This window comes from Accipiter gentilis, chromosome 28, assembly GCF_929443795.1.
Source record: "Accipiter gentilis chromosome 28, bAccGen1.1, whole genome shotgun sequence".
Classification (NCBI taxonomy): domain Eukaryota; kingdom Metazoa; phylum Chordata; class Aves; order Accipitriformes; family Accipitridae; genus Astur; species Astur gentilis.
In genome coordinates, this window is record NC_064907.1 from 7,093,429 (window position 1) to 7,119,785 (window position 26,357).

A 26,357-nucleotide genomic window follows, 5' to 3' on the forward strand; every position below is an offset into this window, starting at 1 on the left:
ACATGGGGTTAACATTACAGAAAGTCAATGAAGAAATTCCATTTCTGCCCAGCCTATGAAAGGCCTTTCTGAAGGATACATATGTCTCTGCTCAGCTTGTTTGTGCATTTTATTCATAAAAATGATTTGTGAAGCACAAGTATTTGCATCTTCTAACACACGTGTGATAAGGCACAGCAGAATACAACAGCCTTCATGATGATAAAAGTTAAAAGTGCTTTTAAGTCACATGCTTCCAAACATTTACTCTGTGCAATTGTCCGTGCTTGGTGTCAATGTACAGACAAGCTTTTTTTTTATTCTGAAACTGTGTGTCTGTGTGTGTGTGTCTGTGTGTGTGTATATATATATATATATATATGCATATATACAGACACTTTTTTTTTTAAAAAAAATATATATAAAAGGTCAGCCACTCAAGTGATCCAAGCAAAGGGGAAAAAAACCCAACCCAAAAACCTGGAAGTTGTTTCTGACTACATGCAAGTCACACAGCTAAAACTAAGGCTAAATCCCTGGCAGTGTGGGAAGTGCTAGTGTAGCACTCAAAAAGATTATACTGCTTTATATAAGTGCAGAAAAGATTACTGTAATTTCAGCCATGCCACTGAGACAACCTTTTGAAAATGGATCCCTGGAAGTATTTAGCAACCCTGACTTGGATCAAATCAGAATTCTAAAGACCATTCAGGATCAAGTCCCAAGTAATGAGGTATCGTATTTGGGACAAGGATGTATTTCCATATGTATAATTAAAGGTGGAATCTGGCACTTTGAAGTTAAGAAGAACTTAAAAAAAAAAAAAAATCTCATTTTTCCTTTCTTTCCCTCTATATATGAATTTACTGTTCACAAAGAACAAGTTAAACAAACACAGAATAATCTGTTACCCTTTTCCATTTCTTTTGTATTTTCCATCATCACTACTTTGTTTAGGACCAAACCGAGAAGGCCTAAGCACACATAATGCTGTCTTGAGTACACTAGAAATGTAGATGCTAAGTAGGTCTTATCATACTGTCCTTCCTTATAGCCACTTCCATAATCTCTATTTCACGACAGCTTCTGCAATTAGCAGTTGAGGGGTAACACATTTAAGATAGCATTTCCAGAAACTAGCACAATGCATGTAACTATTAGGCTACTACCAATTAGCACTATAGCAGGGCACAATAAACACAACTACTTTTTAGTATTTAATTTTTTAGGATGGCAATTTTTTTGGAGTGCACTCAGAAACTGATAATGAATATGACTGGAGCTCCAGAAAAGAATGATAGTTTAAGTTAGACCAGAAACAGGCAAAAGAAGATTCTATCTGTGTTTTAGAGAACAAAACCAGTGGAAAAACAAGTCTTCAGTCTCATAATGCATAAACAACAGCACTTCCAGTTAGTTTGAAAGATGGAAAACAAAAAGCATGAAGGGAAAAAAAACCCCACCTTTAAGGGCTACATTAGTTACGGAACTACTGGCACAAGACACATCAAGGCTAAACACTCAAAGATTTAAAAGCAGGTTAGATTTTTATATGGAAAATGAGAGCATCCACAGTTATATCAACTTCCATAGGAGCAGGACTGGACCCTGTGGAAGCAATCAAAACACTAAAGTTATTGGGGAAAAAGCAGCCTTCCAACAGCCTTGCAAAAATCTACTCACTTATTATATTAAAAAAATAAATCGTCATTAGTTTTGGGTCTCCTTCTCTTACAACAATGACCTTGAAAGCAGGCAGGTGCATAGATTTTGTTACAGAGCTGGTAAATTTTCATGACATACTTGCAAAGCTGTTTAAATGTTATTCATCTGTCTTCATTTTCAGTTCCTCGCTATATGGGAACGGAGGGGTTTAAATAGCCTTAGTCTGAAAATCTCAGAGTTATACTCAGAGATCAAAACCGGAAGGAAATCTGCTACTGCTTAAAGCAGTTTGCCAAATGGGTTAATAGTCAAATTTTACTATTACTGTGAGTTCACTTAAGGCCCAATAGGAAGATCCCAATTACTGTTAAATATCCCAACTAGATATTTGCTGCTAAACTACTGCATAGTGTTAGTCTCACAGTGGTTATTTGAAAACATTTTTTTTTTTTAATGTTCTGACATATCACAAGGATATTACAGAAATACAGTACAGAAAAATGAACTTTAAAAATGCAGATGCAACACAATATGGAAGAAAGAAAACAAGGTGAGTATAACAGTCAGGGATTTCAACTATTTAATTCTTTAGATGGTCTAAACAATCAAGACTTGCTAAAGATTGTTAAATGGTGTATACTTCTAGGAGGAACATGGGGAGGGTCATCCTCCAGAGTTTATACTACATTGGAAAGGCTATTATCATGGGTAGAAACCTTTATTCTGTAGCTCTGGATACCTCTTAGCAGGTAACTTAAATGAAACATGACATGCTTTTTGGTGCTATTTCTTGCCATTAAACAGCTATGTTTTTATGAACAGGCCAGCAAAGGAGCACTTTGATCTACCCTGCTCACTTTTTATTTCACATCTCTGGGGAAAGTGGTGAGGAAGTCTATGACTACTACCATGGACCAGAGGTGCTACTACCAGGCACCAAAGGCAAAGTGTTTCAAAGAAGACACAGCGGTGGTAAAGGGGTAATTGGTGGATTAAAGAGGATCATATTTCACCACCAGAAGCAACCCCCAACCAAAATTAAAACAGTTCCAGGTTTGTAGCAAATGTAGGAGAATAAAACGGGGTTTCACTGGAAAACCATGGGCACACTTCTGTCTAGTGATGTACATCTTTTTCAGCATCAGTGTTATGATCTGCATAGGGCCAAGCATTTCTAGATCTTGCTATATCAAGGAGAGTCTAGGCTGAGCTGTCAAAGACATCACCTTTATCCACCTCCATTTTAGAGGAGAGAATCAAGAATTCTTCGTTAATGCTAAATTAACATTTAAATTTGAAAACCAACAACTGTGCTGACAACAGAAAGTAACAAGAACAGCCTGGAACCTTATGTTGTGCTGGTTTATGTCACACATATTTCAGGGCTTTTTACATTCCTGGTAGACAAGAACGCAAGCTTACTATTAGTGAGCTGAAAGCTTTGACTCCCAGAAGTTGATGGCACGAATAAGAACTATCCCCATGTCTGTTTTGGAGAAGGCAGAGTACATCAAAGCAGTGGAGTAGAAGATATTCTCAGGAGTGGACAATTACCAGACTCTTAGCAGACGGGGTGTTAGTTAGAGTGTTGATAGCTGTTCAACACAGAAGCAAGCAAACCTGGCTATTTTTCCACCTAGCTTTTCTTTGAGGCATTGACTGTTCCCCAGTTTATGGTATCACTTTCCCAGATATTATTCTCCACTTTCTAAAACAATAAAATTGTGGTGGCCAGCTGTCTTGATGTGCAAAGTGAACAGACACTGTCACTTTCCCCTCTACACCTTCTTCCTCACACTGACTATATTGTTATGCAATTAAAAGATACAACATGAACTAATCCTTAAAGAAGGTAATTCAGATAATTACCAGCCTGTTAACATGACCTCAAATGCATGAAAAGTGTGCAATAAATTCTGAAGGGAAAAGAATATATAAGGACACGAAGGTAAATGGAAAACATGAGAAACTGAAACATAAGTTAGACCAAGCAGATTCTGTCACATCAGTCCTAAATTCTTTGACAGCTGATTTTTTGATAAAGGAAATGCAGTAAATCTTAGCTACATTAACTTCAGCAAAACAATAAACATCATGCCCCATCAGCAAACCTTAACTAAGCTATTGTTGATAAGTAACTGACTAAAATAAAGAGCACAGCCAACAGGAACAATTGAAGGTGAGGAAGAATTATAAGTGGATTTCGTCAAGTTTAAACAGATTTTTGAATATTTTGAATTATGACTCAGCACAAAAAGTGGGAGTGGGCTGATAAATTTAAGAGATGTCATCAGCTTAGAGAAGGACTGGGATACTGCAGAGAAAGTAACAGAAGACTCAAAAGATTGGAAAAGCAGACACAGGATGAAACCTTATAGAACAAAGTTTTACACTAGGGACTTAATGCATTCTCAGTTCATGGCAAAAGTCTCTACTAACAACTTGAATTTACTTGGGAGGAAGAAGTCCTGGATGCACTTCTTGGATAGAGAAGGATTATCAGCTGCCAATATTATGCAGCTGTCAAAAAGGCAAACGTGATCACAGGATCTATCAGTCAAGGAATTTCCAGTAAATACATTAATTCCATCATCTGAGATATTAATCCGAAACCCTGTAGACAGTTCTGAATGCCCATATTCAAAAAAGATCAACGATCAGAAAACTGAGGGTGATGGAGAGCTTACTACAAAAAGAACAAAAGAGGAAGGCTTTACTTATTAATCACAAGTAGGACTGAATAGATACAACCATTGTTTATAATTACCTGCATTATCAGTGCAGATAAAATAACAGCAGAATTAAAGAACTACTTACCCCAATTTTGGCTCAAAGACAAGTAGGTACAAGCTGAACACAAATATTAACTCAGATCAAAAATAAGAAGGATACAGAAGATCAGTGGTGCTGGAAACAGTTGTTCAAAATTGGAGCAGCGAGGCCTAATGACTTTTACAAAGGAGCTCAATACATTCTCAGAGGAATATATATATATAAAACTCTATGTACAAGTATATATATATTTTATATACACACACATTCTGTGTGTATGTGATAGCTGCAGTAGAGTAACACAGTATTCAGTGACCTAGAATACATCTTACAGAACATTATTAACTTCTCTAAACATCTATCTGAAAATTGGGTGTGATACTTCCCTCTGCTTGTCATTTCCTTCTTAGGAAGGCTAACAACTTATTTGCATACTATTTTACAGCATTTTTTGAAGACCCTGTATTTCTCTCTTGGTATACATTTTCAGGTTTTCTAACAATTGAGATAATTTTTGCTTTATGTGTCTACTGTTCAAGTAGTTGGGGAATAAATCTTTAAAAACAGTATTTGGGGACTTATATAATCTTATATAATTTACTAACTACTTAGAATGGGAGTATTATACATATAAAAGCAGAAATAATATATGCGTTTATACACACACTGTATATAGACATCTACTTAAAGAAGGGAGATGCGGGAAACAGACAAACATATATATATAGTAAGCAGACAAATAGTGAACTGGAGAGGAAGAGGGGGGGAGAGATTTTGAACATCCAGTTTCTATTCCAGAGTATGTGAACTGTGTGCAAACACCCAAATAGTAAACAAAAGCCAAATACACTTTCAGACTCTGACAGGATTTGAAACATATATATGTGTGTATGTGTATATACATCATCTGTGGATTATTTCCTAATAGTACTTCTCTGGAGTATACATTTCTCAAATAAAAATGTGAGTCTATTTAATAGTAATAAAAAATTACTTAGTAGTGATAAACCCAAATTCTGGACAGAGCTGAGAGTTTTATCTGGCTGCACCGCAATGCCGGACACAGTGACCACAAAGCTTTTAACAAACCCCTTGCGTAAAAGGCTACGCAAACAAGTCTGTCTCCAATTGTTACAGCAATCCCGTTACAGTGAAACCACACCAAATATATGTGGGTATGAATAATGATGCTCAGGAAAAAGTGGAGCATGCTGTTCTTTAAACACTGAGGCAACTTTAATACCAGAGATGTTACGGAGACTATGTATGTTAATCTCTATTTTCGATATAAAAATTAATGCATTTTAAACTAAAAAGAAACAATGTAGTGCATTTTTATTCTATAATTGCTTTTCAAACCAGATGATTGGTCTAGTAAAAAGATAGTAACCATTGCCTCACTGTTACTTAAAAATATAATGAACTATCAGTAAAATAAAAATAAGGAAGTTAATATATTCAACAAAGAATGAACTGGACTGGAAAAAAAATAAAGGTCTTTCAGGCAACAATCAAAACGGAGTTCTTCCGCCCATCATTATTTCTTGAAAACACACACACGCACACACACACAAAAGTACAAGAGCTTTAGGCAGAAAATGTAAAATTTTAAATGCAACTTGATTGCTCCAGTTATCAAGAAATAATTTTAATCAATTGTTCTACTAAAGATTCACCAAAGAAATCCAAAATCTCTATTCAGACATATAACTGACAACAAACCAGCTATTGTGATTTTATGTATCAGTAACTTGAAACTGCTGCTATATTATCCACATATATATGTCTCAATTCTCATATATACATGTGTTCTCTCATGCTTATGTGATCTCGCATACACTCACTTACTAACAACAACAAAAAGTAAATTTAATGGTGGGAAAAACCTTTAAAATCATTGCCAAACTGCATGTCACATTTTCACTCTAACTCCTTGAGTGGTCCATTTAAGAATCCATTTTAGCTATTTTTCCAGATAAGCTTACCCATAAGAATCATACATTTCCCCATAGGTAGGAAACAAACATAATTTGTCACATGTTGTGTTATACAGACATTTCTGCACAGTTGCCGCACTACACAAGAATGTCTGAAGGGGAAGACACCCCAGGTAGTTGGCTGCAGACACATCTCAGCAACATGGCACATAGTTACAATTTGACACATATAGTCTTTATAAATCCAATGTCTATGAAGTCAAACAAATCTCCTTCTTATTTATAGTAACAGGCAAGAGCAGATCTCTGCCGTCTTGTTACACAGATGGTTGTAACATTTTTATAGTTAACTTACAACCACTGATGCCTGAGGAATAGACACACATCTGCCCCAAACTGCCAGTCCTGTAGGCTCTTCTTTTTGACTTTAGCTACCAAAAATACAGTCGAAACACATGTAATGCTGTCACCCCCAAAAAGCTACCACAACAAAAAGCCCCATACAAATTTGCATAAAATTTATTATTGTTAATGTTACACAGATTCGACAGTGATCACACACATTACAGCAAAAATAACAGTAATACCAACTCTAATCACCAAAACTGAAGTTTTAGAGAAAACTCATAGCCCCAGATCCCATATACTGAACTTAGTTTGGAAAAGTGTTTGGAAAAAACTCATTAGAGGATTCTAAATTTATGTTTTATTAAAAAGATTTCAAAAGAGCCTCATACAAACTACTGCCCATATGCTTTTTTTTTTGCTGCTTGATAAAAAGTAAAGGCATGGCTGGCATCTTGAAAAAAGGAAAGCAATTGCCTAGGATTTTCTTCTCCTACTTGAAGACACCACTTCATATTCGCTGTATTTCCATACGTCATCTGGGTTTTAACAGAAAACGTACATAGAAAAGAACTAACTATACCAAATTAAATGCTTCCCATTTTAGACACTGGCTGTCCACAGAATAAATTCTCTAAACAGATGACTTACAATCAAATGCTTGCTTTATGACAGGAAGAATAGATGCAGAAAAGCAAAGCTGTAATTGAACCTTGTACCTACAAGAGCTGTACAAGAGCTAAGTTCAGTGAAAGCTTAAATAGCCTGATGAAATCCTGACCCATGGCAGCTTGGGAAAATACTACTTATTCATAAATATGTTCCATCAATAATAGATCTAGGCAGATTGTCTTTTTCTTCTTGTTCCCCAAATCGGAAGAGAATAGAGCTTGTGAGAAAGTGAATCTGTATTTACAGAACTGGTCTAACTACAGAGGTGAAAATGCATGCCTTGGAATTCAGTTTGAAAACAGATAAAGGAGAGGATGAACCAACATTATGTGTACAGTTACCCAATTAATTTGATTTTGGATCTCCCTTCCTCTGGAATCTATTTATTTTTTGTGGAGTGGAGCACAGAAGGTAAACAGAAAGGCAGTTCAACCTTTTATTTTTGCTACATATTCTTTTTATTCTTGGCTAGTTTCCTCTCTTTATAGCTGCCTTATAAGAAATTCTGTACCTGCTAATTTCTACTATGAACACATATCTACAGAATGGGAATTTTAAGAATTTAGTAATAAAATTTGCTTTCAGGTTGAAAAGTTATACCAATGTGCTCTTTGCCACATAACAGACAAGAATTTATTTCTCCAAGATTCAGATCCATAAAGTCACACATGCTGATCAGCTCACTTCAAGTGGCACATCAGTGACCCTACGTCACTAATTATTACTTTTGAGATAATCTACTTAGCTAAACAAATCACCGTCTAAAATGAAAAGTACGCAGCTGCAAAAATTATCAAACCAATAACTAATGTAAAAAAAATCATGCATGTTTCTGAAGCAAAGATCCAGTGTTGGTAGATTAAGAACATTAAATAAACATCTCTTCATAAGCTCCACTGCAGTTTTAATGTGTCATCCTAGCCCTGCAAACCATACATCTTTCAATTCAAGTTTGCCCCAACAGCATGCATCAACTGTATCATTTAAGACAGACATCTACTTAATGCCGTATTTCACTGAGCAAAAACACACTGAAAGGGATGGATATTTGCATTACATTGAAAAGGCTGATTCAAAATCATCTTTAATGACTGCAATTTAAAGTAATCTCTTTCTTTAAAACCTGCTTATATAATTTTGGACTATATTTATTTGCAGCACATATTCAGACAGAAAGATAGGAATGGCAGAAAAAGAGTTATCTTGTTCACTTTCAGGAATGCAACTATCACAATCGCCAAAACATTGTTGCTCCAAAAGAAATTCTGACTGATCAGTTAGAACTTGCTCCTTCGACAAAATAGTTATATCAGGGACTGTCATATTCTCCTAGGAGAACACAAGTAGTGACAGAGATTTCTTGTTAAACAAATACCACAATTCCTTATTATTCAAATGCAAATGCTAGGTCCCAAGTTAAGTCAAAATCATTTTGATACAGGAAACTTTCTAAAGAGAGCCAGAATAATAACAGCTAGAAAATTAGGTAGGAACCCACTTGACAGGATTGTGTTGCAAAAAGACGAGTGCTATTTGTAGCTGCATACAAAGGGGAAACATACTGTGTTAAGAAGTAATCATCTTTAATATTATTATGCTATGATTATTAGTATCTGAGTAATGGATGAAAATCTGAAGCAAAACACATTATTATTATTGTTATTTGTTCTTCTGCCTTTACTAAATAGTGTAGTCAGGTCTCTGTTTTTGAAATCTGAAGAGAAAAATCACTACTTTTATTTGGTGGAAGTCCTTTAACACAAACGTGAGGGACTGGGAGATTTATTTGTTGTAGTAGTTATACTTTTCTTCACCTAGATCTGAATACTTCATAGTTAATTTATAGCATTTGGGAACTGATACTGAAAATCTATTAAATTTTCACATGGAAACTAGAATTAGATTACACTGAATTTTTGAAGCAGTTTATTATATCAGCCTTGTCACTTATTACCTGGATTTTAAATGAATGTACTGCAAGATCATAATTAAAAATATGTTAAAAGAGTCTCCTGTTAAAATGCTGGTAAAGTATACTGTTCATGATTCAAATACCTGATAATCTCTGCCATATTTACATATTCTAAAATATTAAATAAGACAAATGCTATCACTGTCCTGTTTTCTCTCCTTGTTGTCAGCAAAACAGCAGCAGAAGGTAAGGCACTGCCTGCAGCATGACCACTCTGCTTTCAAACCACTCAAACCACTTTCCTGTTCTGGATTAATGCTTTCAATCTTTTCTAGTGTATAATCATTGCTGCTCCAGCAGAGAATGAGCAACATTTTCCAGTAGATCTATTTTATTTGATTCTGACAGAGGAAAGGTTGTCCTAAAAACTTATGAAGCAGTCTTAAATTCGGCTAGATACTAATAATGCTACAGAAGAACATCTAGGAGAAAAAAAGAAAAAAAAAAAAAAAGATTTAATTTTTTTTCTTCCCCCTGAAAGTAACCCTGAGCCCTCAGTGCATGTCCCCCATATGCTGAGAATCCACAAGTAAAGAAACCAAAAGGGAGGTGAGATAAACAGAAAGATTATGTGGTCACATAGATTAGGGACACAGTTGTAGCATTTTGAATTTCTTTGTTCTTTGAGCTATAAAAGATGATAACAATCCTGGGTTACAGAAGAACAGGATGAGGTACAGACAGAAATCTGAAAAGGAAGAGGAAAGAAGGGGGTCTGGATGACTGAAAAGAATGCATGGAGAGCTTGCAAGAAACAAGCTGATATGGACAGAGGACAAAAGATGGCAGCAAAAATAAATAAATAAACATTAAAAAAATCAGTAGTTGGGGGTGTGTGGGGGGGGAAGAACATACAAGACTGGCTGCTTCAATACATGCAAGCTCTGTTCCTATCAGGTGGTCAGTGGTCAAAAAAAACAAACAGAATTTTTCCCAGTCAGGACTATCTAGTCAAAATGAAGTTAAACTTCATTTTGTCTTTCACTACTGACAAGAGATAGCCTGGCTGATTGGGTTTGCCTTTCAGCCATCTCCCTACTTTATCTTCTATCTCCCCAACCATGCCTAAGCTCTTTCCAGTGCCTGTTGCACTGAACACGGAGTAAAAAACAGAACAAGAGAGCATAGATGAACTTTCTGGTATAAAAAGAAAAGTCTCCACAGTGATCTTTAAGGACATCTAATCCAAATCACAGCACAAGGTCTTACCAGTCTGGACACTCTGGCCAGAACAGCCAATTGGTATTGGTGGAAATATTCCATACTAGTCTTGCTGTAGCTGGTCCCAGCTCTTCCTGAGGAAGAGCTGGCTCTCGGAAAAGGCTAGTGGTGCCTGGAAGCTGTTGATAGTTCTCCGCTTACTAAGATCTTCAGTAAGATTTGTTTATGCAAGTTAAATATTACTGAGAAAGCTAAGATGGTAAAACAAAAAAATACATCTATTACATGGCATAATGGAATCCACATCTGTACCCTACATTCATATTACTCAATAAACTCCACTATCCTTCCTCCCCACATGCCCTCCCCCCCCTTTTTTTTTTAATATGATAAGACAATTCATCCAAGTTAGAGCAGAGAACAGCCGAAGCAGCCCACACACATATGTACTAGGCTGAAATTCTTTGGAAGACTATGTTGTTCAAGCTTTCCTTTTATTTATCCAAAATGGCACAAGCAAAAGATGTTATAAAAAAACCTTGACAGAACGCTTGGGGAGGGAGAAGGGGTGGTCATTTTCATAAGGAAAGAATATTACTTTCAAACAATCTAGTGTCATTTTTATATTTACACAACACAACAGGTACAGTAGAGCATACCACATACTGACAGATTAACAGGACCTCCTACCTCGACTTCATCCTCTCATGCATTCTCCCATGCTGGATACATTGTTGGTCCAATTCATCATTCCGTTTCTGCATCTTCTCCAATCTGCCATGAAGATACTCTTTTTCCTGACTAAGCTGGTTGACTTCAGATCTACAGAAGTAAAACACAGTGATGATGGATGTTGTCAGATTTCATCCTGCAGCGTGCCATCAATATGTGGCTTCAGCATTTATAAAATTTCATACATGTATATGTAATGCATAAACAGGCTATTACTAGAACTTACAGAAACAAAACACTGTTTCAAATAATCTTAAAACAAAAGAACACGATGCTGGAGGGTATCTGGTAAATATGCCAATGGCAATCACTCAGTCATAGGTTGGCTATGCTAATTTCTGCATAATTTAAACAGGCATGTCTTTTGGCATTATGCATTGATGTTAAATAAGATCAATAAATGTAAATTCATACTTGTTAAGCAAGAATTTGGCCAGCATTTTGAAAACACATTTCAAGTTCTTTATTAGTAAAAGCTAACATCTAGTTTAAAAAATGGCTACTAAAAACTTGTTCAACCCTTACTGCACTGTACAGGTTGAACTCTCAATAGTGGTACTGTTTTAGAAACTTTATTAACCTAATATGCCCAAAATACCATTACACAGATTAAAAAAACAAACCCCAAATTAAGAGGAAAATAAATAAAACCTTAAGAAACAAGGGACAAATCATACAGGCGCACCCTACTCCACATAAAACTCGGCACAGCCTTTAAGAAAATTAGTCACTTCTAGCAATTCTTATTCTTCACGGGTGAGCAGAGACACCAGATCCATGAATGACCTGGGACTGCTACTTGCTACATCTCTAACCATCAGCCCATGGAGAAACAGGCATGAGCTGTTTCTTAATATCAGGAAAAGATCTCAGATTAAATTGTGATAAAATATACATTATGCACTTGTACAGTTTAACTCTTTGGAAAAGGTTAATGAGAACATGTCAGAATCTGCTATACCATCAGAAAGTAAGAATCAAAAGCAAGCAAATTTGTTTTATGGCATCTGCCACTCCAGATCTTGAGGTTAAAAAGCTTCAGATATATCTTTAAATCGTAAACTTAAATATGCTGCAGTTAGAGCAGAAAGATACTTTACCTTCCTGGCTGTTACAGAATGCAACAACAACTGACATTCTGAAAAATACAACAAAGTGCAGGGGGGAAGGAATACTCCTCCCTCAAAAACATGTTGTTACACTGACAAGTCAAATCTGGAAATGACAACATAATCTTTTCATGTTTAAATAGAGAACAATACATGATATCATCTGTGAATCTGAAAGAACTTAGTAAGGGAAACTTTGGAAGATGACTGTATGTAATTGAATTTAGATAGGGAGTTACAGCTCTATTAAGGAGCATCACTGACAAATACATCAGAATCATGCTGATGTATTTGTACATCAGACTTAAATGCACAAGAGTTTCCTGGATGTGTACATAACAGTGGGCAGGATGTTATAGAAAGGAACTGAAGTTGAATTTTTACACCGATCATTTAACAGAAATATTAGTAACTTAAAGGTCAGCATTAACAATGCATTATCAGTTGGACCAATTGTTATCACACAGTATGAATGCAATCTGTATTTGATACTGATATTGTAAGAAAGAAAATCAGTGGATAAAAGCCAAGGTCCACTGCAGAGCAGCTCAACAGAGACCTGATGTAACAAAGCCCAACCAAGTGGTAACAGGGACTAAACTCAGACGGCATTCCTTTTTTGCCAGCAAAATGCGACAACAGCATTTGCCATGTGGGAATACTGTAAATGATCATGTTTGTAGAGTTTCCCAACTGGTGGATCCTGCTTCTTTTTCTGTATTTATATGTGGCTGTCTCATTCACAGAAACAGCAGAAGCAACTTTCAAGGTGATAAAAATCTCAAAGTTTTAGAAGGCCTTATTCATCTCCAGCACATTTGAAGGTGCCTGAAGTCTTTCTGGAAAGATCAAGGGACTCAAATCAACCAAACCCAAAATGCTACTGAAAATGACAATTAATGAAACGAAAGTACCGAATTCATTGAAAACATGAGTAGCATGATCTCTAATCTCTAAAATACAGCTCTAAATTCCTGATGCTTTGAATCATGTTACTTGTGTTTTCTTCTCCTAAAACATCTTTTGTAATTACAGTTGAACTCAACAACAACAAAAAAATACATTCTAGCTAAAATATTATTTACACAATGTCCCTTCCAAGTAAATACCTAAGAGTCTGACCACCCAGATTCAAGTATTTCATTACACTGAAATTTTGGAAGGCAGTACACAGGAAGGGCAGAATGCCTATTAAGGACAATGTTTAAAGGTTCACGTGTGTCAGCATTAGAGAGAACACAGGTCCCAGTACAAGACTGTATACCAAGAGTCTTCATTATCACCTGATAAAGATTCCCTCTGCATCTTTAAATATACCACTCATCCACCTCAGTTTCCAAAGATTAAGATAGAACAGTTAATTCTATGTGGTATTGAAATAACTTCAAAATTGTTAGGTTAAAAACCCCTACAAAACCAACCATAATTGTAATAAGCCTGAACAACCCTACCGAACATGATAGCACATTTATACTAGGAGTAGCAACTCCACCCAGCCAGGGGCAGGGCTGGGTCTGCGTAAATGTTTCTGAGTCACCCTGCTCCCAAGCTGTCACAGCAGGGATGGGAGAGAGAGGTGCCGAAGTACACAGTCCTGAGCTTCAGGGACAGCCCACATGTAATGCCAGGGACAGAGGTAAATTAAGAAAAATCTATGCACTAAGCACTATGTCTGATAGATCCAGAACAACTAAAGGACACAGCATGGACATGCTGATGTTGTTCCACAAGAGCTACTCTGGATCCAACAGACCAAGTAGTAAGCCATGATGGACTTAGAAGAAACTGAAGTGTGCAGACATTTGGAGGGCCACCATCTGAGCTGAACTCTGCATGGAGTTGTACTTCTGCAGGCTCAGGCTGGCCCCACAAGTCATACAGTCATGTTAATGTATCTGTATGTGCTTCTGAGATTGGATAGACTCACGAGACCTGTATGAAATCAATATTATTTTGAAACTGCACAGAGGAAAGCTACAGTGTCACATGAAAATGAAAATGTAAAATGCATGCTGTTAAGTAGATGGGTAATAGATTTTGCCCAACCACATTTACTTGTCACTATATTAAAAATCATTGATGATGACTGGGGGGAAGACAGGGACAACTAAAAAACCCTCTATACTTCTGGATCCATTCGACTACCAAGAAAGCCTCAACTTCTGCTTAAAAACAAATTTAAGTTTTTTATCTACCATCCTTGCTAGAAGAGTCTTGGATAAAAAACAAGGTTCCTCCAAAACTTTCAAATACTGGAGGCAAAGAACCAGCAAATGTTAAATAGTCACAATCCAAAGTCAGTCTTAGGATATTTTTAGGATGAGCTGATTCTTGAAGCCTAAGGTAGCAATGCTGCCTTTACTCCTCTGAACTACCTTTTGCACTGCAGCACTTTTTAAGCACTGTCTTTTCCTACTCTTAAAACCAACTGTTTACTTGTACAGCAATTAAATACATGCTCTAAAATATTTTCTGCTGACATAGTACTGTTGCATATAATTTTAATGACTGAGCCTTCAGACAGACTGTTTCACATCTTCATACAGCTACCTTCACACTCCTGGTATTGAGTGCAATGACTGCAGTCAACCAAACACGCAGAAAAATAGTTCAGCCGGGTGTGCGTTCTTTACTTCAATTAAACTCACACAGTTGGATGCCTACCATTGCCAAACCAGTAATATAATTTATACATTATAGTCCAAACAGTAAAACTACACTAAAAGTCATTTAACAATATTTATAACACCATAAAATACAGTGTTAAAATATATGAACTGCAATATGTACCAAAATTATAAAATTTGTTTCTCATCATCAGTGATTAAAACCAGGATCATTGCTCTAGCTTCAATACTCACAACCCTGGTGACAGATTAGAATTCAAATCTTAATGATCAATTTACAATTAACAAGATAGAAGTGAAACAAATTAAACCAACCATTATATATAACGAGACCCAATGGACTCCCATTGTTCCCCTTAATTACAAAACGCAAATCACAAATACACAGTGGGTAGTGTTAAGCATTAATCTACAACCTAGAAACTCAGACAGTGACAATCAGAGAAAAAAAAAAGAACAAAATAACAGAGAAGAAATCAACAAAGGACTATATTTTTAAACATGCTTATGCATACAAAAACCTTCACAGACACTATCTTCTTTCTGCACAGCTTGAGGGGTTTATAATTTGTCTGACATTGTCTTTCTGAAGCTTTTCTAATCCTGTGTAGGGGCTAGCTCACAAAAATGGTTCTAGCTTACATATAAACAAGAAAACTTCAGTTTAGATTTCTCAGAAAACCTGTATTAAATATAAAAATATACATGCAATTGAGAGGCGTCCCACTAAAATTGTGCGAATATGTAGCTGTCAGATAAATTTGAAATGCCTCTTACTACAAATGGGACCTTTACTTCCTATCAAAACCCCCAAATTTTATATAAACTTATTCTTGCATCTGTTATTAAAAAAGCTGGAATGTTTTACCAATTAAATAATGGTACTGCGAGTATACAGTTATTAACCCCATGGAAATTAAGGCACAAAGATTCTAGAAGCATAGCCAGAAAACACATCCAGGTCCAAAATTAAGTTTATGATAAGGCCAAAAACGTGGAAAAATGGAAAATGTCTTTTCTATGCAAATAGGGCACACTGCTGCTTCAGGATCTGCTTTTATTAATGTACATGAGAACTAAGCTATAAAATCATCCAAAAATAATTACTTTTTTTCAGAAGACAAAGCTATAGCATTCTGTCCCAGAATTGTGGTTTTATACTATATTCAGTGACAATGAGCATGAAGATTGCCTTTTGGAGAGATGCTGGTGAAAGATATATACTAATCACGCATTTGAAACTTTGCCAAAGTAATTTTTTGCATCTGATCGCCTGATCACATCACTTTTTGAAGCCATCTATCAATTTACCATTTTCCACCATCTCCAGTTCCACCTTTTTATTTTCACACACTTTCTTGGTCCCTACCTATTTCTCCTTTCTTGTTACTGCCTGCAACAGCTCCTAGTCCAATGAAAGCAAGCTCAAGCTATTTTAGGGCAACTTCTCAGAACTGCTTTCATACATTCTTCTATACTGTTTCTTGTGCAAAATATACCACTTTCTGGAGATGCAAGAGGGCTCCTTTTCCTTTTTTCAGGTTCTTGACATAGTCAGCTAATGCTGCTAGGTGGAGAAACACTTGGCAATCTCTGGTATTTATTTTCAGAGAATAATGTGTTTTCACAGTATGTTTTCTGTCTTTCCTTCATCCTTTTACAGTTACTAGTCTGTGACTGTGAGCTCTAGCAACAAAGTCTGTGTGCATTTTTATTGCTGGAATAATAATATGATTTGAATCTATTTAGATTTTGTATTACTTCAGCAGAGAAGCTCTGCTTTTTCACAAGAAAAATTCTGTTTGCTTCTCTCTCAAGTACCCATCAGAACACTTGCAAGGGAAGATCGCTTACATTTCCCTAAGTTTCTCATTTCTTCCCCAAACACTCTGGATGGGATTCATCTCCCAGCTTCAGCCACTTAACAGCTAGTCAACACTTTATATCCAGTGGAAAGTAGGATGGGCAGTGGAGGCAGTACCTGTGGGAAGCATCATATATTTTTTATATGTATATGTCTGTCATCTGCTTATATAATTTCCCTTTGACCATTCCTGGAAACAGGATACTGGGATAAATGAGCTCTCTCCCTGAGTGAGTGCTGCCCCTGTTATGTTACCTCAACAGGATGATTAAATCTGCCCAGCAGAAGAATCCTATCCTGAAAACCAATTTTATCTTTGCTGAGTGTCTTCCTTACTTCACATAAGCTATGAGAGATGAATCCTACCCTTAATTACCAAATTCACTTTGCATGAAATTTACAGAAGTTGCAGAATGCTAACTCACCACTTAAGTCCTGTTTACTACTCTGAATATGAACCCTGCAGAAAGTCTCAACAGAGACTATTTTCACACTTAAAAATGTAAAATCAAATGATTTACTGTTATAGACCTACAAAATTAATAATTTCTTTTTATTTTTTTTAAAGATACCCCTGTCCTATAGAAGTTTTAAATAGGTACCTTCATACTTTTGTATTTATTTAAACCGATTATTACTTCTAGGTTTTGTTCTGTTCCTGAGTTTTTAATGGATTTCTATTTAGACCTGCTATTGATTTTAACAAGAGCACCACATAACAAGTGGCAGCATAATCGGAGCTTCAATGACAAGCAATTTTGATGACAATTTCAGAGACAATTATTCAGTGTGTAGTCTTGTGAATGAAGCCTTAAGTAAATAATTAAACCAACAGACTACAGTTTTGAGAACTTTAAATATTTAGTATTTTTCATATAATTTCAGATAAACTCAAATTGTAGCTCTGTTAACAATTTTCCACTCTTCCTATTTAGAATATGAACATCAGGAAGAAAAGAGTATGCAATTTTTACATTGGAATTGTTTAAGAAATTTGAAGTAATAGCCAGAAACATAATCTGAAAGCAGAAAATTAGAATTACCCTAGATAAAAATCCATCCATGTTTCTTAAGTGGCATATATTATATTGAGATGATGTGTAATACCTGGGACCAGATGAATAATAATCAATATTAAAATACAAATAAAAAATAAGGAAGCATATCCTAATAATAAAAGGGACATGATAAGAAAAATATACTAACCTGTATTTTTCTGCCATTTGTTCCAACTTCCTTGCCAATATACAACATTCTTCCTTTAATTTTGCTATGAATGTATTCTGGGAGGTCAGCAAGGAATCCAGTTCATTCACTAGAAATTACAAAATTAAAAACCTAGAAATTTATTTTACATGATGTAAATTTATAGGTAATTTAGAAACAATTTTATATATTCTTAATTACTTTCCTCTAGATTTTTCTGGTTTTGGTATGTTTTTTTAAACTTCAGCTATTTGGACATGGAATTATGACATCATAATTCACCAAAAAAAGGCTCTATGTCAGAATAAGCTAACCTACAGTGTTTAAGCGATGTTGCCATTGAATCAGGTCTTGTATGAAAAGAATCACCATAAGGACTACATATCTAATCTGGTGGTTTTCCTTTTCAGCTGGAAGTTCATTGACATTTCTGAGAGGAGTAAAATTGGCAAGCCATGCCTTAGCAGCCTTTTGCTTGCTCAACTGGTGCAGAGGATACACTGGCAACCCAAACACTCACACTGTAGACTCATTTCATTCTCTCCTTAAAAAAGCAGTTCTTTTATTTACTGGGTCCTGCAATTACTATGATTAATGTATTTTTTTTTCTCTTTAATGATAAGATATAGACTTATTGTCCAGTGACAGTTGCAGTGTAACCATTTTATAAATTAATTTTCAACTACTATCAGTTTGGGCTGCACCAAAACTCGTGACCTAGAAATCAAGCACCTTTATTCTTTCAAAAGGAAGATATTGCAAAATGATGTTTCTTGATTTCTGCTTTTAAAATTGGAGAAAGAGAGACCACTGTTACCCAAATCCATTGTATGTGCGTAGGGTTTCTTTATGTACATTGTAAATGACTATCAATTTCAACTCCTAATCCTACTAGGTTATATAAAAAAACAAACTCAGCCGTAATTTTTCATTTTTGTATACTGGCACAATTTATGCACTAGGAGGGTAAATTACACATCTCTTGTGCAAAATTCCACTTGGTCATATACAGATGTCCTGACTAGAGTAGGGAAAAATGATTCTGAGAGCTTCTTTTCTTTTTCTGCTGTGTAGACAGCAGCCATAACATAGCTGTTTGCATTTCCTGAACACGTGGAAAGGTCCTCTACTACTGTGATAATGCGACAAAAAAGGCAGAAAATCAGATGGCAGATGTAAATGTGCCTGCTACCTCAGGTATTATCTGACACTGCTTAAGATTAATACATGCTACATTGCTTTTCTAAAGGTACTGCAGGACTGGTGGGTAAAAATGGGATTTTATTAAACATGAATATACCATGTTCCATAGGAGCTGAAGCTCTTCCTCCTTTCTATGGTCTGCTGTTAGAGATTTCCTCTCTAAAAGTTTCTTTTCTTGTTTATAATATGCACCTTTACTAATGTTGTTGGCATAGTACTTCACAATAACAAAAGGGTTTTTTTGTTTGTTTGGAAAACCCATTTTACTTCCAGATTAAAGGTTAGAAGTTATTGATCAGCTAAGTCAATGCAATGAAGTCTCCTATTATGAAAACCTGAAGTATTGAAGGGATTAAACATCTTTCTTCTAGATTGAGGGTGTGTGGGGGGGCACATGGTAATGCTAAAAATGTTTGAGGCTGCAAAGATTAAATAAAGGAACATATCAATTTGGAGCCAGTGAATTACATCCAGCTGCGACAGTGAATTAAGAACCGATTAATGGCTAAAGCTTTTCTCCAGTTTGGATGCCGAAGCAAACTCATTAAGCTTTTAGAGTAGCTATAATGTGTGTACTGTGGGAACTGTTCAATGCTATTCAGGAGACTTTAACTGTAAGCTCAGAGCATTTCCCGCAGAGCTTCTGATGCTATTTTCTTTATATAACATGTGTGCCTGAAAATCCAGCCAAAAACAAGCCCTTTGTTTTTCTACTTTGTTGTGGTCTCTCTCAGCTTTACGTTTCTTGAACACAGGTAAATAAACTCATAATCCAGATGGTGCAACAGATGTGAGAGCAGCACTCTGAAATCAACAGACAGTGGGCAATACTTTCCATTTTCTCTTTTAAACGCTAACTAATATGTAATTCGGAATCTCCGGTGTAGTTAGCATCTGCTCCCTTCGGCCAGCCAAAGGTTACAGGTGTTCCTGATGTCATTTCACAGTAAGGCGTGGGCCTGGCTTGTGAGTGAGTGCCCAGGCTCTAATCTTTCCCTACCACCTACCAGTTTTCTCATGCTGGGCCTCCATTTGCTGCATCTTCTGTGTCAGCTCCTGCTCTCTTTGCTGGGCCTGAAGGGCTCGGGCCTTTGCTTCATTGCTAATGCTGTACTGAATGCTCTCTTTCTCCAATCTATAAAAAAAAACAAATAGCAAATAAAGAAAAATAAAAATCATATACTGAAGATGATAAATTAAAAAGGCAAAGCAGAACATTCAATTAATCATAACAACAACAAAAAAGATCTGGCCAAGCTTTCACATTAAACATTCCCCTCCCACCTCAGGTTATACGAACTGACCTTTCTCTTACAATGTCAAACATTCTCCAGTGACTAGTAGAGAACGGATAAAAGATATGATCTATTTCCTGAGCGAAAATTAGCCTTTCAGACAAAAATACGATTTTATTTTTAAAAATTTTAAACACGACTTCTTTTTCATAAGGAAGTTCCCAAACATCCACTTTGCATTGAACAGATTATTTGCATTTTCTTTTAAATGCTATTTATTTAATTTTGCAATGAAGCTTAGGGACCTGACCCTGAGATGGACTGGTTCCCAGTGAACCAGCAGGAGATAAGTCAATGGGAGCGATTGCCATAGTGCTCATAATACAACTACTCTGAAAGCTTAATGAGTTTTCTTAAGCAACCAAACAAGTTTTAACTATTAATTTATGTAAATAGGAGATGAATGCATCCATTACAATAGAGAAGACTGTTAGCACCACGCAGGCCCAGCCCCTTGTGGTCCTGCTCACTGGGGGGGGGTTGTACGGGAAGGTCTAAAGCCCAGTACTATTACCGAAGTACGCAGGCAAGAGAGCAATTTACTTGACCAGATATGCAAGATGGGGCAATGTACTCCTGAGGCAAAACAAATGCTAGACTACCACACTCCATTGAAGCATTTTATTTAAAGCAAGCCAAGCAAAAACAGCATGGAAATAAAAACCCAAAAAAGATATATGCATATAAATTAGAAAAGGTCCTAAACTGCAAATTCATATCTAGACTTTCCCAAAGATCGTGAATATTTATCTGGTGCACACTAGGATCCAGATTCAAAATCTCAGTGAGTTCATGTATACAAGGATTGATTTCTAGATTTCAAAATGACACATATGCACACATTTTTCTACTGAAACTACATTTAATAGCTTGGGATAGGTTTCAATAAAGTCTTATAAACGTGTTGTTTTATTCTACGGACAATACCTATTTCAGGGGATTACAAAATGGAACACGGGCATAGATCATGTAAGGATAAAGCCACATCTCATGTGGTTGCTGCACTTAACCTTTGGATTGGTGCCTAATAACCCATCCGAGATATTGCAATATCTCAGCATGACACACACAATGTTAAATCTTCTCTCTTAAATTTACCCCAAAGCAATACAAATGGTGGGTCACATTACACTAATTCCTGGTCCTGATGTTGCAAGCCCTACCTTAGGCAAAACTCCCTTTGAAATCACAGGCAGTTTTTTCTGAGGTAAGACTGAGAATGGTTTGACACAGAGAATACATTTAGATAGCAAGAATATTATACTGTTAAGGAAACCAAGCACATTTTTCAAGCAAATATCATACACTGAACTGCACTTCATCACATCATTCTCAGAATTACTTTTTAACCACATTGGGGCTATCCTAAGGAGTGATGCTTGCATCATTTCCTAAGTGTAAGCTCCAAATATGGAAAGCATTACTATGAAAAAAATCTTTCCGTATTTGCTGGGAACCAGTTTATTTAAACCCCTTCTCCCCTTCTAAACATCTTTTTACCTTCAGACAGTTGTCATGAGCACTGGGCTGCTCAAAAAAACCCACACCAGCACCTAACACATCCCCCAGACATTTTCAGCTAAAGAAAGTGGCAGGAGCAGAGTATTTTATTTAATAGTGTCTTATGTGAGATGGCTGTGTGCAGCTGGGTGCTGTGCTGTCATCTGGCACACAGCTGGCTGGCTAGCATTCTGCTGGGGGTAGCCTTCAGCATGTATCAAGCTGCACAGCTCAAGCTACCAAGGCAAGCCTGTAAAGGTCTATTCCTCATTGCTAGGGTCCCTCCTGTCGAACACATGCTAACAGGCAAGTTAAAAATAAATGGAGAATCTGCTGCCACCAGAAACACACTCTTGTTAGGGGACCGATCCAAAAAAGCCATTCACCTGTGCTACTTACTGTATAAAGCAAACTAGGAGGATCTCAGAAACCATGGATGCACGGTGAGTTCCCTGTGGCTGAAGTGTATATGGGGTGGGTGAAAATAGATGAATTTATACAGTGGATAAAAGCTCAACTATAAGACTAGGAAAACACAGGTAAGTCTTACGCAGAAGGGTAGCCGACTAGTCTCAATCTTAACACCTAGAAAATTTTGAGATTGAGACACAACCAGTGCCACATAAAGAACAACAGCTGAGGTGCCTAGAGCTGCTGAGGAACAAAAAAAATTCCTGGAGCCAAAGTTGTCTAAACTAAGTGGCAAGTCTTTCACCCACACCTTGAGCTGACACCTTCCCTGCTCTCTAAGTTCAATCTCTCTGCTCTCCTGCAGAAGAGTTCCCCAACACATTTTACATATAGAGAGAAAAAAGGAAAAAAACCCCAACCAAACCCACAACAAAAAAGCCCATGGATAAAACAGGCAGAAGGCGACCCAAGAGATTTTAGGAACTACCAGTAATGTTCCTGCTACAACCAGCAAATATTGCAGTTTTAGAAGGTTTGACACTGGCTGTTTATTTGCAATTACAAAAGCACAGAGACAATGTAAAACAAAGCAACAACAGCCTAATTTGGGTGACACAGGCAAGATCTGAATCAGAAATGACAGCTAAAGATTAATTGTACCTGAACCTTTTAAAGCATCATCTACAGGTATCAAAAAAGGGGACAGAGTGGTTAACCTGCGGCAGCCTGTTCTCAACTAGAATGCAAACACTGAATCAAAATTGAAGACAGTAGCAAAAATTATAGTTCTTTCTCATAGCATCCATTGTAAACCACTAAATAAATGACTGTCTGATAATAATTCTGGATTTGGCCATAAAGTTGATCAGTTTTACCAAAGCAGAAGCATTGAACACATGGTGACTTTCGTTTTTTGTGGCATAAAGTCAGAAGCAACCATTCACATGGAGGAAAACTCAAGCTCTCCTTGAGGCCTGTTCTGAAGCAGAAGTTTTCCACAGTGATTTTAGTTCTAAACACCGATTGTTCTGAGCCTGAGTTACAGCTGTCAAGAGCAGCCTTCTTAGTTAACTTGTTCACATATCTCAATGAACTGGATGTCAGTTTGCAATGACTGAAAGCTATGCTTTCTAAATATTCTTGACAAAACAAAAGGCACAGTAAAATGTAGCTTATAGTACAGGAAGAAGAACAAAATTGCCATCATTTGCAAACCTTAAAAAAAACATCCTTGATGAAAATGAAAATTCACTTTTACCTCAAAGCTAACATAAAATTATGCTGGCTGAATTGGAGCCAACAAATTTAATAAAAAAACTCCTTTCCCACGACTAACAAATAAAAAACTGGATCACAGATCCATTTGCAATAGAAGACTGCTCTCTGCCAAATGGCTTCACAGTAAAGAAAAAGAAAGGATGTAAAGATTAGTGATGTGAAAGTCATATTTGACATAAATAACAGCTCATTGATTTTTGACTGCAAAAGAACAGAACTTAGACTGATAAAACTTCTAATTTCACAACACAGTTCAATAGTAGGTATTTCTGCAAGAGTCATTTTGCTTTGGTAACAGTACAAAATGAAAAAATACAGGATGAGTCTCAATGTAGAATTAGGCCTCTGGAGGCTGCCAGTAAGTCTTCTGGCAAAGCAACTATAATGTGAAGCAACCATGCTTCCTATATTGACTATTTGATTTTTCCATGAGATCAACATGTGGCATTTTATAAAAAGCTAATGGATCCATTATTAAGGACTATGAACTTAACTGAATAAATTAAAATACTCTAGCAATTATCTCAGTTCAGTGGCACACAAGAGGTTATCATAACCTTATTTTTGACATCTTCATTTCTTATTAATTATAGTTAAAAATGTAATTACAAAATATTTTAGGCTTTCATATATACTTACTTTAAACTGGACTTCATAAATTATTAAGGAGTAGCTGGCACTTAGTGTTCCAAATGTTTGAGGTATCTGAACTAACAAGACTGTTGGGCTAAATAATGACCAGTCCTGGAACTCGGCACCAACACTCATACTTGGGCAGCAAGAGGACCAGTCGAACCTAACACTGATGCTTTTACTACGTGCCACAGCGGTCGAGCACAGACCTCTTTCCTAGATAACATGTAGCCAAGTGGGCCAGCAATGTGAACTGCAAGACATACCACCTCAGAAGAGGAAAAGCATTCAGCTGAGGGCTCCCTCAGCTCTTACAGAGGAAATGGGCTTTCTCTCCCAGTACTTTTGAAAATAAATGTATAGCACAAGCTTTTCTATACCAAATTGAAAAACAGCTTTGAGAAGGTACTCAAGCACTTAATCCCAGTGTCTTTGACAAAATCTGGCTTGAGGACACTCAAATCAATTAGAACACTTCTGAAAGTAGGACTTGAAAGCCTACGTTTATTATGAACCCTAAAGATTTTAGCCAATAGCTTTGGGTACAAAGGCTCAGCAATGTTTTATGCAGTCTGCTTTGCAAGCTTTCCACAATAAAGGTCTACTGGACCATCCATTAGAACCAGCTTTCTGAATCACCTTCTCATAGGTTACTTCATATTATTACTTCAGCTACAAGTGTCAAAGGAAGAATGGAAAATCAGAGTATATCCTGCTCTTCTTCCAGGCTACAGGAAAAAAAAAACCCAAATACAAAAAGCCAAAAAACCACCACACAGCAACATTCACGGGGAAAAGAAAAAAAAAAAAAAAGGGGGGGTGGGGGGGTGGAAAGGAAAAAAAAGAAAAAGAGAGAGAATAAAACCTGAAACAAGACGTCACAATACCTACCCCTATTCTGTAAACGGAAATCAGAGAAACATGTTTCCAGTCTCTTACTTTACTATCAGAAAGTATTAAAATACTGCAATAATAAAGGTCATAAAAGAATGTACATAGAATAAGATCATATGTTGGGTCAGAACACTTCACAAATTTGTTCCCTCTGTCCTCCATATGTATCTTCATAAGTATGTCATACACTGAAGGAAAAGGGCTCGGTTTTTTTCAGGTCAGCAGACAAGCCTAAAGGTTGGTCTGCAAATACGAAAAAAAAAAAAATACAACTTACCATGAAGTCATTCTCCCCAGGAATGGTCTTAAATATTAATGGAAAAGTCCTAAAACTGCTTTCAGACCGCCCTTTCAATTTAACAGCACTGCAGTATCCTATTCAGCTATTTATAGTGGAGAACATGTTTACAGAGTTTTATCTTATGCTATCCAAAGTCTTAGTATTTTCAAACATTTAGGTAAGGAAATACAACACAGTAAGACCCCAAATTCTGCAGGTATATAAGTGCACACTGGTTTTAAATGTAGCTATGATTCAAAATTATTAATTTCCACACCTTCTAAATTAAGAGCTCTAGAGCATGTACCTTGCTCATGTGTTTGGATCAACTCAATAATAAGACTCAGGGTCACAAGATTTCTCCCTTTCCCTTAAATCAGGCTTCCAGGAACCTTTTCTTTAGCACTGACTGTTTTGGTTCTCTTCCTTTGTAAGGCTATGTATTTTCATCTAATAGGTCCTTTTTAATACCTAGGGTTGCTATGACTGAGGACATAGCTGGACAGTGTTTCCTGGTTTCCTCTTATAAAACATTGTAGATTTTTTTTTTAATAAAAGTTTTGATTTCTTCATCACATGTGTAAATCCATCGCAGCATGTTTGGACTGGCTGGATTTTACAGCTCTTCGTGCTTTTACAGGGCAGAAGGAGAGGCATGAAATGAATGTTCTTACGTCAAAAAATAAATAAAAAAAGATGCCCACGTGCATGCTTGTGCAAGAATTATGTAGAAATACCTTTTAAAAGCATCATGATCAAGTCATTTCTTTAAACCTCTCCAAGGAGCTGAAAAATTGCCCTTCCTGTATCCCATTGTGGGAA

General features: G+C 36.5%; 1 protein-coding gene across 8 annotated transcripts in view; it reads right to left on the reverse strand.

Moving 5' to 3' along the window:
- The window catches only part of SDCCAG8 (SHH signaling and ciliogenesis regulator SDCCAG8), a 117,987-nt gene that overhangs the window by 33,514 nt on the left and 58,116 nt on the right, over window positions 1–26,357 (reverse strand). For 7 of the 8 annotated variants that reach the window (XR_007509868.1, XR_007509869.1, XM_049831394.1 and 4 more), the window contains exons 14-16: window positions 20,252–20,379; window positions 18,042–18,150; window positions 11,194–11,325 (exon numbers count right to left, since the gene is read on the reverse strand). Coding sequence is in view for 6 of the 8 variants with exons in the window: in XM_049831394.1 (XP_049687351.1) it covers window positions 11,194–11,325; window positions 18,042–18,150; window positions 20,252–20,379 (369 nt within the window). In the remaining 2 variants the exon portion in view is untranslated. Of the gene's footprint in view, window positions 1–11,193; window positions 11,326–18,041; window positions 18,174–20,251; window positions 20,380–26,357 lie in introns of those variants that run through there. The other variant, XM_049831398.1, reaches the window with a different exon arrangement.